The 15,744-nt window shown below is 46.2% G+C and overlaps 1 protein-coding gene across 1 annotated transcript in view; it reads right to left on the bottom strand.

The window, feature by feature from the left end:
• The window catches only part of LOC134990348 (arachidonate 12-lipoxygenase, 12R-type-like), a 120,112-nt gene that overhangs the window by 84,925 nt on the left and 19,443 nt on the right, over positions 1–15,744 (bottom strand). The window contains exons 2-5 of the mRNA XM_063950679.1: positions 8,560–8,764; positions 7,112–7,193; positions 6,524–6,826; positions 3,711–3,800 (exon numbers count right to left, since the gene is read on the bottom strand). Coding sequence (XP_063806749.1) covers positions 3,711–3,800; positions 6,524–6,826; positions 7,112–7,193; positions 8,560–8,764 — 680 coding nt within the window. The remainder of the gene's footprint in view (positions 1–3,710; positions 3,801–6,523; positions 6,827–7,111; positions 7,194–8,559; positions 8,765–15,744) is intronic.

Here is a 15,744-nt window from a genome sequence, read left to right on the forward strand (position 1 = left end):
GCAGTGGCAGACAGGAGGGCAGATATAAAAAAAAAAGGCCCCTAACAGCACATCATGCAAAGAAGAAACAGAATTGCAATGAGGTAGTTGTATGACTAAGCCAAGCGACACAAACAATTGGCCCATGTAGGCGTGGCACTGCAGTGGCAGACAGGAGGGCAGATATCAAAAAAAGCACATGATGCAAAGAAGAAAAAAAGGTGCACCGTGGTTGCTGTAGGCCTAAGCTAAGTGACACAACCACCTGGCCCATCTAGTAGTGTCACGCAGTGGCTGAATGTCGAGAGTGGGCCGCAATTGTTCGGTCCATTGACAGCATTTCCAGCACGCTCCAGTCACATTAAAAAAAATCTGCAATTGGTGGACTTATACGGCAGTACCCCAGGACTAATACAGCAGTACCCCTGGACTCATATGCCAGTGTCACCCAGGATGGCACTTTTCAAAAACTAGGCCCCAAACAGCACCTCATGCAAAGATGTCGAAGAGGTGCAATGAGGTAGCTGTATGACTAAGCCAAGCGACACAAACAATTCCAACTGGAATTATACGTCCAAATCACTGGAATTAATTGGCAAGATCACTGTAATTAATAATTATAAATCTCTTAAATTAATTGGCAAAATCTCTGTAATTATGCATCCAAATCACTGGAATTAAATGTCAAAATCTCGCTATCGCCTGCCTAGTGAAATGGAATCTAGATGGGATTTGTTACCGGGGACACAATACCTCCATCAATTGTCTAAATCCCACTGCACTAATGGCGGATAACGGATGCACGTCTAACACCAACATAAGTGTCAAGGCCTCAGTTATGATGGCTTCCATCGTCATGTGAAGCTGAACCACTAGTCATGAACATAGGCCAGGGCCTCAGCCGTTCCTTGCCACTCCGTGTCATAAATGGCATATTGGCAAGTTTACGTTTCTCCTCAGACGATTTAAATTTCTTTTTTTGGTTCTTTTTACTGAACTTTCGCTGTTTGGATTTTACATGCCCTCTACTATCACATTGGGCATCTGCCTTGGCAGATGACGTTGATGGAATTTCATTGTCTATGTCATGGCTAGTGGCAGCAGCTTCAGCACAAGGAGGAAGTGGTTCTTCTTGACCTTTCCCTATTTTATCCTCAAAATTTTTGTTCTCCATTATTTTTTGGGAGTTATATAAGACAATAGGGGTCATTCCGACCCGTTCGCACGCAACGGTATATCGCTGCAGTGTGAACGGGTACAGAATGCGCGGCGGCCGCAGTGCCGGGTTATGTTACGTCTACCGCGTCTACCGAAGGAAGTGGTCGCAGAGCCGACCGCAAAAAAGATTGACAGGAAGAAGGCGTTCCAGGCCGGATCCGGACCGTTGGCTGCCGTTTTCGGGGAGTGGTAAGGAAAACGCAGGCGTGTCCAGAAGAACGGAGAGCGGATGTCTGACGTCAGAGGCGGCTTCAGCATCGCAGGGATCGTAGCACAGGGTAAGTAGGTATAGGGCTGGTCAACTTCTGCTTGGAAATTTTTTTAGCATTGCAGGGCTGCACAAGCGATCCCAGCCCTGCTAAGCTAAAATACACTCCCCCATAGGCATGTACTAGTTGATCACAGCAGCAGCAGCAAAAAGTTGCTGGCTGCGATCAACTCGAAATTACCACCTATATGTGGCACAGGAATGACTGCAATGACTGATGGACAGGACACTACCACTGGTCTGATGCAGCACAACACAACAACACTGTAAGGGACTTGTGGTTATTGTTATTATTATCATTATTATTATTATATGGCAGCAGTGGACATATAGCAGCAGCGTATATCATCACTGGAATGACTGATGAGACAGGACACTACCACTGGTCTGATGCAGCCCAACACAACAACACTGTAAAGGACTTGTTGTTATTATTATTATTATACGGCAGCAGTGGACATATAGCAGCAGCAGCGTATACCACTGTGACTGCCTCGTCACTGGAATGACTGATGAGACAGGACACTACCACTGGTCTGATGCAGCACAAACACAGCAACACTGTAAGGGACTTGTGGTTGTTGTAATTATTATTATACGGCAACAGTAGACATATAGCAGCAGCGTATATCGTCACTGGAATGACTGATGAGACAGGACACTACCACTGGTCTGATGCAGCACAAAACAACAACACTATAAGGGACTTGTGGTTGTTGTTATAATTATTATACTGCAGCAGTGGACATATAGCAGCAGCGTATATTGTCACTGCAATGACTGATGGACAGGACACTACCAGTGGTCTGATGCAGCACAAAACAACAACACTTTATACAGCTACACTGGATATATGGCAGCAGAGAACACCAACACTGTGACTGGCTGGACTGATGCAGCAGAATACACTGACTACACTGGACTGGACAGCACAACACAGCACCACTTTATACAGCTACACTGGATATATAGCAGCAGAGAACACCAACACTGTGACTGGCTGGACTGATGCAGCACAATACACTGACTACACTGGACTGGACAGCACAACACAGCACCACTTTATACAGCTACAATGGCAGGAGAGGACACCAACACTGTGACTGGCTGGACTGATGCAGCACAATACACTGACTACACTGGACTGGACAGCACAACACAGGCTACACAGCACCACTTTATACAGCTACACTGGATATATGGCAGCAGAGAACACCAACACTGTGACTGGCTGGACTGATGCAGCACAATACACTGACTACACTGGACTGGACAGCACAACACAGCACCACTTTATACAGCTACAATGGCAGGAGAGGACACCAACACTGTGACTGGCTGGACTGATGCAGCACAATACACTGACTACACTGGACTGGACTGAGCAGCAAAATACAGCACAAGACTCGCCACTCCACTTTCCCACCCCACACAGACACTGAACACTGAGGACACGTCCTCTCAATACACTCTCTGAGAATGGAGTGAAAATGTTGCGACGCGTGGCTCCTTATATGGAATCCAAATCCCGCGAGAATCCGACAGCGGGATGATGATGTTTTGCCGCGTTCAGGTTTCTGAGTCAGGTGGGAAAACCCGAGCCGGGCTCGGAACCAAACTCGGAAGGCAAAGTCCGGTAGGGTTCGGTTCTCTGAGAACCGAACCCGCTCATCTGTAGTTTAGATATGAAATATTATCAGCCCCAAAGCTCTCCCATTCAGAAATCAGATACAAACCTTCGCCCATCTGGGATACCCAGTATGTGTTCAGTTTCCAAAACGTAGCACCATTATCGTTCCCCAGATTTACAGTTAGAAGCACAGGAGAATGATTCGATATGCACTTAGGCAAATACTCAATTTCAACAACCAAAGGAATCAAACAAGTTGAATCCAAGGCCAGGTCTATCCGTGACAACGTGTGGTATGATGTAGACTGGCATGAGTATTCTAAATGTGTAGGATTGCGCATCCTCCATATATCCTTCCAGCCCATTTCAGCAATCAATCTAGAAAATGGTGTACCAGATGGTATTGCTATATCTACATCCTGGCCTTGTAGCCATCTATCTAACCTAAAATCCATGATGTTATTAAAGTTCCCTATGCTTATCACAGGGGTGTCTGGTGATTGATCCACGAACCGAGCCGCCTGTTTCAGCACTTCGTTATTATATGGGGAAGGAATATATATGGCCAATATATGCAGTAATTTTTGGTTGACCACTGCTCGTAGAAAAACAAACCTCCCAGCCTGATCTATCCGGCTGGATTCCAGATGAAACTTCACAGATTTCTTTACAAGAACTGCAACTCCTCTAGCATTATGTGAGAAACTGAATGTAACATATAACCTATCCATGCTTTTTTTAAGGATAGTACCTTGTTACCATACAGGTGCGTTTCCGTGAGACATATTATGTCTGCTTTATACTTCTTAAGTTGGGTCATAACCAATGATCTTTTTATCTTGTCATTAAACCCTCGCACATTCCCTTCCAACACTTTTACATTTCCAGTTTTCCCACTCATTTAACTATCCTTTTAATATGAGCTATCATTTCACCCTTGCTTCTCTTTTGACAGTCGTAGGGTACATTTTTCCGTGCCCCATGTTCTTGTACAATTTTAGGAGGAGGAGAAAGGAGAGCAGAAAACAAAGAACCAAAAAAAAAAACCCCACAAAAAAACCCCTATTTGCATTCCCCTCCCCCCTCCCTGTATATCTACCACATCCTATGATATACCTATTCCCCATCAGCTCTCAATCTTTACAAAACACCCCACCCTTTCACATGGAGGTTGTAGGGAATTAACCCTACATCCGTAATCAGCATTAAGTAAAAACTCCCTATTTTTAGGAAATTGGTTCCCTGATTTAACAGTTTTCATATATTCAGCAGCATAATTCTATTGTCTTACTGCCCTTTAGTTTCAATTTGTTCACACAGCTCTATGCTGTCCTTTACTAAAACAGTTACTCCGCACTTAAGGCAGCAATGCACCACACTTGGAATTTTTCAGGTGCTGACCCCTCTGCTCTCTCGGGGAGTCCAACAATTTGTATATTATTGCGTCTAAGCCGCCCCTCCAAATCTGATAATGTTGCCTGTATGGCTGTTACCTGGGATGCCAGACCCTCAACTTTGCTTTTTAAGGGTACGGAACCATCCTCCAGATTGGAGATGCACCCTTCCATTTCACCCACTCTCTCCCTTATATTTTGTATGGCTTGGTGCAGCAGGGAGACATCTGCCTGTACCTGGCCAATTTTATCTGTAACCCTTTGTTCAAATGCCAAAATAGCTTGAAGGATTTGTTGAGTAAAGATATGGTTATTATTACCACTTTCTGATGTTAATTCCGGTTTTAAAGGAGAAGAGGGGTTTTGATGCACCTCGTGAAGGAGACTGTGATGATCTTCCATATTTCTCCAACTTTGCGGCTGCAGCAGCTGCTTTTCCTGTTTTCCCCATTTTAATATTGATACATTATTAACATGTGAGAGCGCTTTAGTGATATTAAGTAGTAATCTCTTGAGGCAATTTTGGCGTAATACTACAATATCTGGTTCAAGCTAAATCTTTACACATAGCACTGTCAATGGCCAAAATAGCCATCTCTCTTCTTTTCAAGCCACAATTTTTCACTGCAACTATAAACAAGGGGAAAAAAACGTAGAAAATCAAAATAAAGTCACATTGGAGACCAAGTCCCTGCACTCACAGAATATACACTGTTGCCAGCTCTCCCCATACCGGTCTGCTATATTATAGTGCTGTTTGATCAAAAGTGGTAGAGAATCTCGTTAGGCCTGAAAGCCAAAAACGTACTAGGTGCTGAGTGCTTCAGAAACAAAATACATGTTGTACTTGGCTGACCTTATGCCAACTGATATTTCAATGCGCAGGTAACTGAGAGGATTTCAGTGCATGCCCAGCATCTATGTCCCAGACAAACAGGATTATACCCCAATGTCTGAACCTGTACTTTTGAAGCTCGTGCAAAATCAGCTGCAATGCAGAGCAATATTCATTCCAGCTCTCAGACAGCCTAGTCACCAGGGAGCACTCCCTCTCCCTCCCAGCACAGCAAACCTGCGTCTGGCGTCCTCCAGTCAGTTGTGCACCAACCGCGGCTTCAGGACCCTCCACAGTGCCGCAGCCTTCAGAGTACGGCAATTGCTACACGCTGCTACTCCATGCTGCACCAGGTTCCACCCCAAGTGGACCTATATACTTACCTTTTTTTCCCTGACATTATATAAACATTAATTATGTCCATCACTGTGAAGTAAAACTATATATTTCTTGTGGTTACATTTTTGCTTACATTTTTAGTGTAAAATGTTATACAGTTTTAAAATTTATGTTTTATGGGTTTTAAATGTTTTTGCAATAAAAAGCATTGAGGGGTCATTCCGACCTGATCGCACACTACTGTTTTTCGCAGCGGTGCGATCTGGTCTGATCTGTGCATGCGTGCAGGCCGACAGATTGAAGGACTAAAGCGTGTGCACCGGCGAACACAAGAAGATTGACAGGAAGAGGCCGGCCGGGGGTGTCAACTCACCGTTTTCTGGGAGTGTCGAAGAAAACGCAGGCGTGCCCGGCCGTTTGCAGGGAGGGATCCTGACATCAGCTCCAGGAAGGATCATCGCAGCGGGTGAGAAAGTCTTGAGCTGTGCAGAGACTGCACAAACGTTTTAATTGTGCAGCTCTCTGCACAGCCAATTGCACACCTGCACAGCTCTAACCCCCTCCCCTGTAGGCGGCGATTACCTGGTCGCAGCAGTGCAAAAAATAGACTGCGTGCGACCAGGTGGGAATGACGCCATGAGTACTTTATCCAATTGTACTTAGCGCTTCCTATATGTATTGGTGGTGGGGGGGGGGGGGGGGGGGGTTCTCCACAAAATTTTTGGTCTGTATGTGGAAGTAGTTTTTCTCCCTGTGTGTTTGTGCTGAACCCCCCCTAGATGCCACCTTGTACAGTTCCTGCATTGGTGAACTGTTCACCAGACTCTTGTATACAAGTTTAGTTATTTCTTTGCAATTGCTAGATATGAAGATAGATCAGATCTTTGCAGGAAGATAGATTAAATCCTTGATGCACTCCAACTAATACATAGAGAGGTGCACACAGTAGATACAGCCAGGTTGTGAATTTATGGGCCATTAATGATTTCTGATGATTTATGACCATGCTGTATTGTATTCTATTCAGGATAGAAACGTACTGGGCCTTCTTAGCTGAGGAAAAGCCAAACTGATTCCGGAAGGTGTACTGGTCATTAGGAGGCAGATCCTGCACCGAGGCTGCATCAATGCAGTGAGGGACGCCTTCTGCATAAACTTTCCACCTGCAGGAGACAAACTAAGTTATTGCTAAAGAAAATATTCAGACCTGCATAGACATTGCCTTGCTCAATATCTGGACATTTCTAAACTGGTTGCTTCCATTATATAAGCAGCACTTGATAAATGAAAATCAGTTTATTCAAGATGACATATGGAACCTTTCACTTATGAACTAGAAATATCCTCATATGTGTCAGCTAAAGAGAATTTCAGTCATGGGAATCTTCTGTCACCCAGGAAGAAGCCCCAGAGATAGGACAGTCACTGCATGTACATTGGTCACTCACCTGTGGGTTGCTCTCTGCTTCTCCAGTTCCGCTCTCCGTTGCTGCTGGAGAACAGGGTGAGTGTTCCCAGATAAAATGATGCCTGAAACAGAAGAGATCCCAAGAGCACTGTGTTGCAATTATCCTGGTGATTATGGATGGTTATTGTCCTTGCATGCAGATTAATCATGTGACTACGTAAGGAGAATCTTCATCCATGGAAGTAGGGGCGTTTTTAGAGAGGAGGGGACCCCACATGCAGCCTCCGTTGTGGGCCCCTTCCTCTCCAGCAGCTAGTAGACTCTGGCATAATGTCTACTAAGTGTGCACAGGTCTCCAGGAACATGGTGCCCGCACCTTGTTCCCAGGGAGACATCTCCAGTGTGCTTCCGCAAATCATGCACAAATCACGCGGCGGCCATTTTCCGAGTGATTTGTGCCCGCACTACAAGTCCGCCGCCGCGGGACTCCGGAGGGGTAAATATACTATATGGGTGCAGTGTGGGATGTTTCCCCTGGACCTAGGGGCCCGTGTGCACTGCATACACTGCCCCCATTACAGAAACACCTATGCATGGAAGCCATCCCATCTGTAGAGTAACATGTACTCCGGTACTGCACAGCCATTCTACATTGGCCCATAGAGCTTCATAATTTATAGCTATGTACATCAAAGGTTATTCATACAGTATAATAAATAATTTTATTTATATAGCACGCTTTCTCCAATAGGACTCAAGGTACTAGCGGTTGGAATTGCTGTTCATGCAGCAAAGTGCCAATTATCTGTACTTTGTGCACGGGCAGGACCACTTTCTGCGCATGTGCGAAAGGATCCTGTGATGATCGATGCATACGGCAACAGACTGTCAGTGATTGACAGTCTGATGCCGTTTAGGGGCGGGCCGGGAAAAGGGTGGTGATAGCCTTCATTTCTTCAAATGGAGCCATGTCAATGCATGTCAAATGGAGCCATGTCAATGCAGTTTAGAGGGAGGGAAGAGGCCAGGGATCTCCGTGGTTGCTCAGAGATTTCCTGGCCTCTGCAACGGGTGGCTTGCACGTCCCCATGGGTGCTTCAAGCCACCCGATGGTGACTGAGTGATCTGATGCTGCGTCCTAGGATGCAGGTTGGATCACTACTGCAGCAGGAGGTGTCTGCTTGTGATAGATGCGTCCTGCTGCATCACCATGCAGAGCTATCGCTGCTCACAAGGAAGCAGCAGTCATAGCAACTCCTCCCACATCGGAGTCAGGCTCATTAATATTAATTTGGAAAAAATTATATAGAGTTTATAAGTAATTTATGATGTGTTGAGTACCAATTTATCAATCAGCTCCTAGCTGTATCCAAGCCCAACAATATAAAAACTCATAATGTACCACCAACATTGGCCACATCATGATAACCCAGACAGCACTAGCCAAAACTTCATGAGTAGAATATAGTTATAAGAGCTACATCTTACCCTTCCCATCTGGGATCTCCACAGTCATTGGACCACATATCCACTGATAGAAAGGGAACTGGTAGAGTTGACCACTGGGACTTGTCACATCAACATAGCGGCAGTACCAAGCATCCATATTAAAGGTTTTGTATTGCTCTGTAGAGATCCGGACCAGCAGGAGGTCTCCCAGATCTTTCTCCATGATAACGTCAAAGTCAGTCACCTGGAAAAGCAGAGCGGTATCTGAGAAACATGCATGAAGGAACCTTGGACTTCAACGAGCTCTGACATTGTGGGATTCATGTAGAGTTGGATATACTGTACTGTACTGTATATGCACCTCAAACATACAGAAAGTGCCCAGTGGGATACAGTAGCTTATGATGGCCTGTGTGGAAGAAGTTTTGAGCCATCAGTTTGGAGGAGACATTTTTTGATACTTACAAATACTCCCTGCATGCACTACTGATATACTCAGATGAACGCATCTCAAGATTTACCTCCTTCACCTCTCGCATGTGTAGTGTACATAAAAGAGTAGGGATGTGGCCCGACCATGTTTCCAGTACGTGCAAATGTTGCATTATTTCTACTACATACTGTATACTAATACATTTTCCATGAAAAATATATTAAAATACAAAAGCAAACACATTAAGAAAACTAAGTAAAATAAAATTAAGTGAAATACATACAGGCATTGGTTATCTTTGTAAATACTAAGTTGTGTGAATAGGCAGCTACAGATGGAGCCGTGCTCATCTGATGTGGCTCCATCGCATAGCAGCGTTCCGTCCGCCTAGTCACGCCGGGAGCACACAGAAACACTCCCATTCAAGTGAACTGGGCGCGTGCGCATCAGGGGATGCGCAGGTAGGCCACCCCTGGCGGGCGTGCCCTGGCACAGATGGAGCCACGATTAGCGTGGCTCCATCTGTACAATTACATTAAATATGGCAGGGACACTAATGGAGGAATTCAATTAGCCTTAGTAATTTGATCCCCTGGGAGCTATTCAATTAGCCCTGATGCTGGCACTTATCAAGGATTGTTTTTCAACAGCCTCCAGATGGTGAAAGAAAATCCCAGATTACTTGCGAGTTATTGTGTCCCGTCACCAATGGCATTTATATAATAGGCACAATGTATGTGGTGCACACAGGTCCCTGGGTGGGCCACACCGCACACACTGCACCCATGTTTAATTACTTACCTTTCCGGAGCCCCAAGTCAGCGCTACAGCTGCATAAGAAATCCCGGTAAAATGGCTGCCACACACACACACGCTGTAGTGGTTAGTCTCTAGAACAGGCCTGGCCAACCTTTGGCTCTCTAGCTGTTGTGAAACTACAGGTCCCAGCATGCCCTGCCACAGTTTTAGCATTCCCCAATAAAAAAACTGTGACAGGGCATGCTGGAATTTGTAGTTTCACAACAGCTGGAGAGTCACAAGTTGGCCAGGCATATTCCAGTGGTAGCCAACCCTGGTCCTCGAGAGCTACCAACAGTTCACGTTTTCCAGCTCACCTAGTGCAGTTATTACTCAGTGATACATTTTAAAAATTCCACAGATGGAGCTAATTACTTAACTTGCGTTTCTGTGAGGAGACCTGGAAAACGTTAAATGTTGGTAGCTCTCGAGGACCAGGATTGGCTACCCCTGCTCCAGAACATGGCTTGCAGATGGCATATTTCTGGAGTGTCATCCGCTCCCTAAGTTTCCTGTCCGCTTTCCCCACATAACTTAGGCCACATGGGCAAGTAACTAAATAAATCACATGTTGTAAGATGATATCCTTTCTTTGGTGTAAGAAAATGAGATGGTTTGTCCAGTGGCTTCAGAAGGCAGGTGCGGGGAGAGCGGCCTGCACCTGGGTGTCCCCCTCAGAAGGGGTGACACAGCTCTTCTGTAGTGACAGGAGCCGAGTGCTGCAGTGAGATAAACTCCTGCAGCACTCTGCTCCTGTCACAGATAAGAGCCGGCACTGCGAGCTGAGCAGTCTCCGGGGGCAGCCAGCATCTTTGGAGAAGCTGGACATGCCCCCGGAGCGAAGGAGAAAAGATCTGTGAGGCCATGCCCCCACTTACATTTTGCCACTTCCCCTTTTTGGACGCCCTCTGCTCCGGCGGGGGGGGGGAAGGGGGGGGTGGGGTTTGATAATACAGAGTGCATTCCGGGAAAACATGTGGATGACAAGAGTGTGACAAGAGTGCAATAATAGTGTGCAACACATTAGTACTGGAGTTTGCAAGAGAGAATACAAGTGGTAGACGTTGGATAAACTCTCACCGTTGTCTTTTACATGGTTGCATGAACAATGTAGATTTTGCCTACAACTGTTTGTAGGTTTTTTCTATCTTCCAGGGTTTCTGAGAAAAGAGAAGTAAAGTGCCAACATAGGGGCTAATTCAGGTTGGAAAATGCACATACGCAGAACCCATTCTGCATATGTGCAGAGAGGATCCTGCGGTCGTCTTCCAGGATTGACAGACAGAGGCATCCAGGGGGAGAGCTGGGGGGTCTGGGAGGCCAGCGTTTTCCTGGAGTGATGAGGCCAAGGACTATGTCACGTGTGCAGTTTCCTCAGGCTTACTCAGCATGCCGTGGCTGATGAACATTGCAGCTGTGATTGCATTGATTGCAATATTGCTATCGCAAATGCAGGAAGGAGGTGCTCTGCATGAGCAATGTAGATTTTGCATTGCTAAGGATTGCATTTGCAAAGTTTAAGGCCCACAGTGTAAATCAATGTATCCATTAGTACTGTGATGTAGAACTTAGTGAAAAGTGGATAGAGATATGAACCCGGAAGTGCTGTCGTGATTTCAAAGAGATATGCAGACGGTTTATACAGGGGAGTAGCTAGGGGTCCGAGCACCCCTGGTAAGTAAGGGACTGGTGCCCCCCCCCCCCAATATTTGAAATAGGGGCGTGGTCACACAATACTTACTGTTGTCAGATATATATATATATATTAGAGATGAGCGGGTTTGATTCTCAGAGAACCGAACCCTACCGGTCTTTGCCTTCCGAGTTCGGTTCCGAGCCAGGCTCGGATTTTTCCCGCCTGACTCGGAAACCCGAACGCAGCAAAACGTCATCATCCCGGATTCTCGCGGGATTTGGATTCCATATAAGGAGCCTCTCGTCGCGGCAATTTTCACTCCGGTCTTGGAGAGTGTATTGAGAGGACGTGTCCTCAGTGTTCAGTGTCTGTGTGGGGGTGGGAAAGTGTGTTGTGCTGCTCAGTCCAGTCCAGTGTAGTCAGTGTATTGTGCTGCATCAGTCCAGCCAGTCACAGTGTTGGTGTTCTCTGCTGCCATATATCCAGTGTAGCTGTATAAAGTGGTGTTGTGTTGTGCTGCATCAGACCAGTGGTAGCGTCCTGTCCATCAGTCATTCCAGTGATGAGGCAGTCACAGTGGTATACGCTGCTGCTATGTGTCCACTGCTACAGTATTATAATAATAACAACAAGTCCCTTAGAGTGTTGTTGTGTTGTGCTGCATCAGACCAGTGGTAGTGTCCTGTCCATCAGTCATTCCAGCGACGATATACGCTGCTGCTTTATGTCCACTGCTACAGTATTATAAAAATTATAACAACAACCACATGTCCCTTACAGTGTTGGTTGTGTTGTGCTGCATCAGACCAGTGGTAATGTCCTGTCCATCAGTCATTCCAGTGACGATATACACTGCTGCTATATGTCCACTGCCAGGGTTGTATCTACCTATTGGCCAGGATGGCACTCGCCAGGGGCACCAGGCAAGGAGGGGGCGCTGCCTGGCTGTGCCACCCGCGGCCAAAGGTTAGAAAAGTAGTACTGTCAGACTGTACCTGGTGAGAGTCTGTCACTGCTGGAGTGGCACTGGTGTCCGGCAGCACAGCACTTGTACTCAGACTCAAAATAAACTACAGCTCCCAGCAGCCCTTGTTGCTGGGAGCTCCCGGCAGCAAGGGCTGCTGGGAACTGTAGTTTATTGTGAGTCTGATTACAAGTGCGGTGCTGCCGGACACTAGTCTGATCACTAGGCAGTGCGGTGCTGACGGACACCGGCGCCGCGCCGGCAGTAACAGACTCTCACCAGGTACACAGCAATTATTATACAGCACAGTGCTATAGATCTATTTGTTGTTGAAGATAATAAAAAAGTGTCAGTGTTTGGGAGAAGGGACTGTAGTACCTGGAAAACTACACGATTTTCATGCATGTTAGATGTAAGTACGTAGTGAGTAAGCGAAAACTTTAACTTGTTGAGTGTAATAAAGAAAATACATATCTTACCTATTTCAAGGCCAGGTTCAAGGAAATGTATATCAGTTAATTGTATAATTGATCATTTTATCTTGGAAGTGATGGCACCCTGATGTTTTTTTCTAACAGGAAGCACTTCTACCATCCAACTAATGGTGTTTGGTTAATGGCTGGGTCCATTTGAGGCTCATCTCACAGCAGCTCATTAGCATTTCATTCAGGATGCAGTCAAGATGCCGGCGTTTGGCATCCCGAAACTGCTCGGAATGCTGATGCTGGCATCCCAACATAGATAACGATGCAGAATGCCAAAATCCGGATCGAGTTGGTGCCAAAGTCTCCACTGGCAAGCCACGTGGGAGGGTTAGGGTTAGGCTGTGAGGGCGGGAGGGCTAGGGTTAGGCTGCAGTGAGGGAGATTAGGAAGGGTGAGTTAGGGTTAGGCACCAGTGAAGAGGCTTTTGGGGGTGGGGCTTAAGGTCAGGCTGTGGGAAAGGTGGGTTAGGGGGGAGGGATGGTGTAACGTGAATACGAGACACTGCTGTGTGGTGTAATGTGAATGAGGAGCACTACTGTGTGGCATAATTTGAATTAAAAGAACTATTGTGTCCACGCCCTTCCCCCACAAGACCATGCCCTATTTCCATTCCATACTCACACCTTATTCCAAATGTGTGTAGGGGGGGAAAGCCAGCCCCTTACTTTGCCAGGGGCACTCGGACCCCTAGATACACCCCTGTCCACTGCTACAGTATTATAATAATTATAACAACAACCACAAGTCCCTAACAGTGTTGTTGTGCTGCCTCAGACCAGTGGTAGTGTCCTGTCCATCAGTCATTCCAGTTACGAGGCAGTCACAGTGGTATACGCTGCTGCTATACGTCCACTGCTGCCGTATTATAATAATAATAATAATAACAACAACAATAACAAGTCCCTTGCAGTGTTGCTGTATTGTGCTGCATCAGACCAGTGGTAGTGTCCTGGCCATTAGTCATTCCAGTCATGCCTGTGCTGCATATTGTCTTATATAACTCCCAAAAAATAATGGAGAACAAAAATTTGGAGGATAAAATAGGGAAAGATCAAGAACCACTTCCTCCTAGAGCTGAAGCTGCTGCCACTATCTATGACATAGACGATGAAATGCCTTCAACGTCGTCTGCCAAGGCCGATGCCCAATGTGATAGTAGAGGGCATGTAAAATCCAAAAAGCCAAAGTGCAGTAAAAAGACCCCCCCAAATTTTTTTTTTAAATCGTCTGAGGAGAAACGTAAACTTGCCAATATGCCATTTACGACACGGAGTGGCAAGGAACGGCTGAGGCCCTGGCCTATGTTCATTGCTAGTGGTTTAGCTTCACATGACGATGGAAGCCCTCATCCTCCCGCTAGAAAAATTAAAACAGTTAAGCTGGAAAGAGCCCAGAAAAGAACTGTGCGTTCTGAGATGGTATCACAAATCCCCAAGGAGAGTCCAAGTGTGTCGGCGGTTGCGATGCCTGACCTTCCCAACACTGGATGGAAAGAGGTGGCTCCTTCCACCATTTGCACACCCTCTGCAAGTGCTGGAAAGAGCACCCACAGTCCAGTTGCTGATATTCAAATTGAAGATGTCACTGTTGAAGTACACCAGGATGAGAATATGGGTGTTGCTGGCACTGAGGAGGAAGTTGACGATGAGGATTCTGATGGTGATGTGGTTTGTTTAAGTCAGGCACCGGGGGAGACACCTGTTGTCCGTTGGATGAAGAAGCCCATTGTGATGCCTGGGCAAACTACCAAAAAAGTCACCTCTTCAGTGTGGAATTATTTTTCCACATATCCGGACAACAGGTGTCAAGACATCTGTTGCCTCTGTCAATCTGTAATAAGTAGGGGTCAGGATGTTAACCACCTAGGAACATCCTCCCTTATATGTCACCTGCTGCACATTCATCAGAAGTCAGTGTCAATTTGTAAAACTTTGGGTAAGAGTGTAAGCAGTCCACTGACACCTAAATCCCTTCTTCCTCCTGTACCCAACCTCCTGCAAGCCACACCACCAACTCCCTCAACGTCAACTTCCTCCTCAGTCAGGAACGTCAGTAGTCCTGCAGGCCATGTCACTGTCAAGACTGAGGAGTTCTCTCCTAACCGGGATTCCTCCAGAGGGTCCTTGAGTGGTACGCCTACTGTTGCTGCTGCTGCTATTGTTGCTGCTGGCAGTCGATCGTCATCCCAGAGGGGAAGTCGGAAGACCACTTGTACTACTTATAGTAAGCAATTGACTGTCCAACAGTCCTTTGTGAGGAAGATGAAATATGACAGCAGTCATCCTTTTGCAAAGCGGATAACTGAGGCCTTGACAGCTATGTTGGTGTTAGACGTGCGTCCGGTATACGCCATTAGTTCAGTGGGACTTAGAGAATTGTTTGAGGTACTGTGTCCTCGGTATCAAATCCCATCTAGGTTCCACTTTTCTAGGCAGGTGATACTGTGAATGTACACAGACGTCAGAAAAAGACTCACCAGTGTCCTAAAAATAGTGGTTGTATCCAGTGTCCACTTAACCACGTACATGTGGACAAGTGGAACAGGGCAGACTAAGGACTATATGACTGTAACATCCCACTGGGTAGATGTATGGCCTCCCGCAGCAACAACAGCAGCAGCACCAGTAGCAGCATCTCGCAAACGCCAACTCATTCCTAGGCAGGCTACGCTTTGTATCACCGCTTTCTAGAAGAGGCACACCACTGACAACCTCTTAAGGAAACTAAGGAACATCATCGCAGAATGGCTTACCCCAATTTGACTCTCCTGGGGATTTGTGATATCGGACAACGCCACCAATATTGTGTGTGCATTATATCTGGGCAAATTCCAGCATGTCCCATGTTTTGCACATACAATTAATTTGGTGCTGCAGAATTTTTTGAAAAATGACAGGGGTGTGTGTGC

Source organism: Pseudophryne corroboree, chromosome 2 (assembly GCF_028390025.1).
Source record: "Pseudophryne corroboree isolate aPseCor3 chromosome 2, aPseCor3.hap2, whole genome shotgun sequence".
Classification (NCBI taxonomy): domain Eukaryota; kingdom Metazoa; phylum Chordata; class Amphibia; order Anura; family Myobatrachidae; genus Pseudophryne; species Pseudophryne corroboree.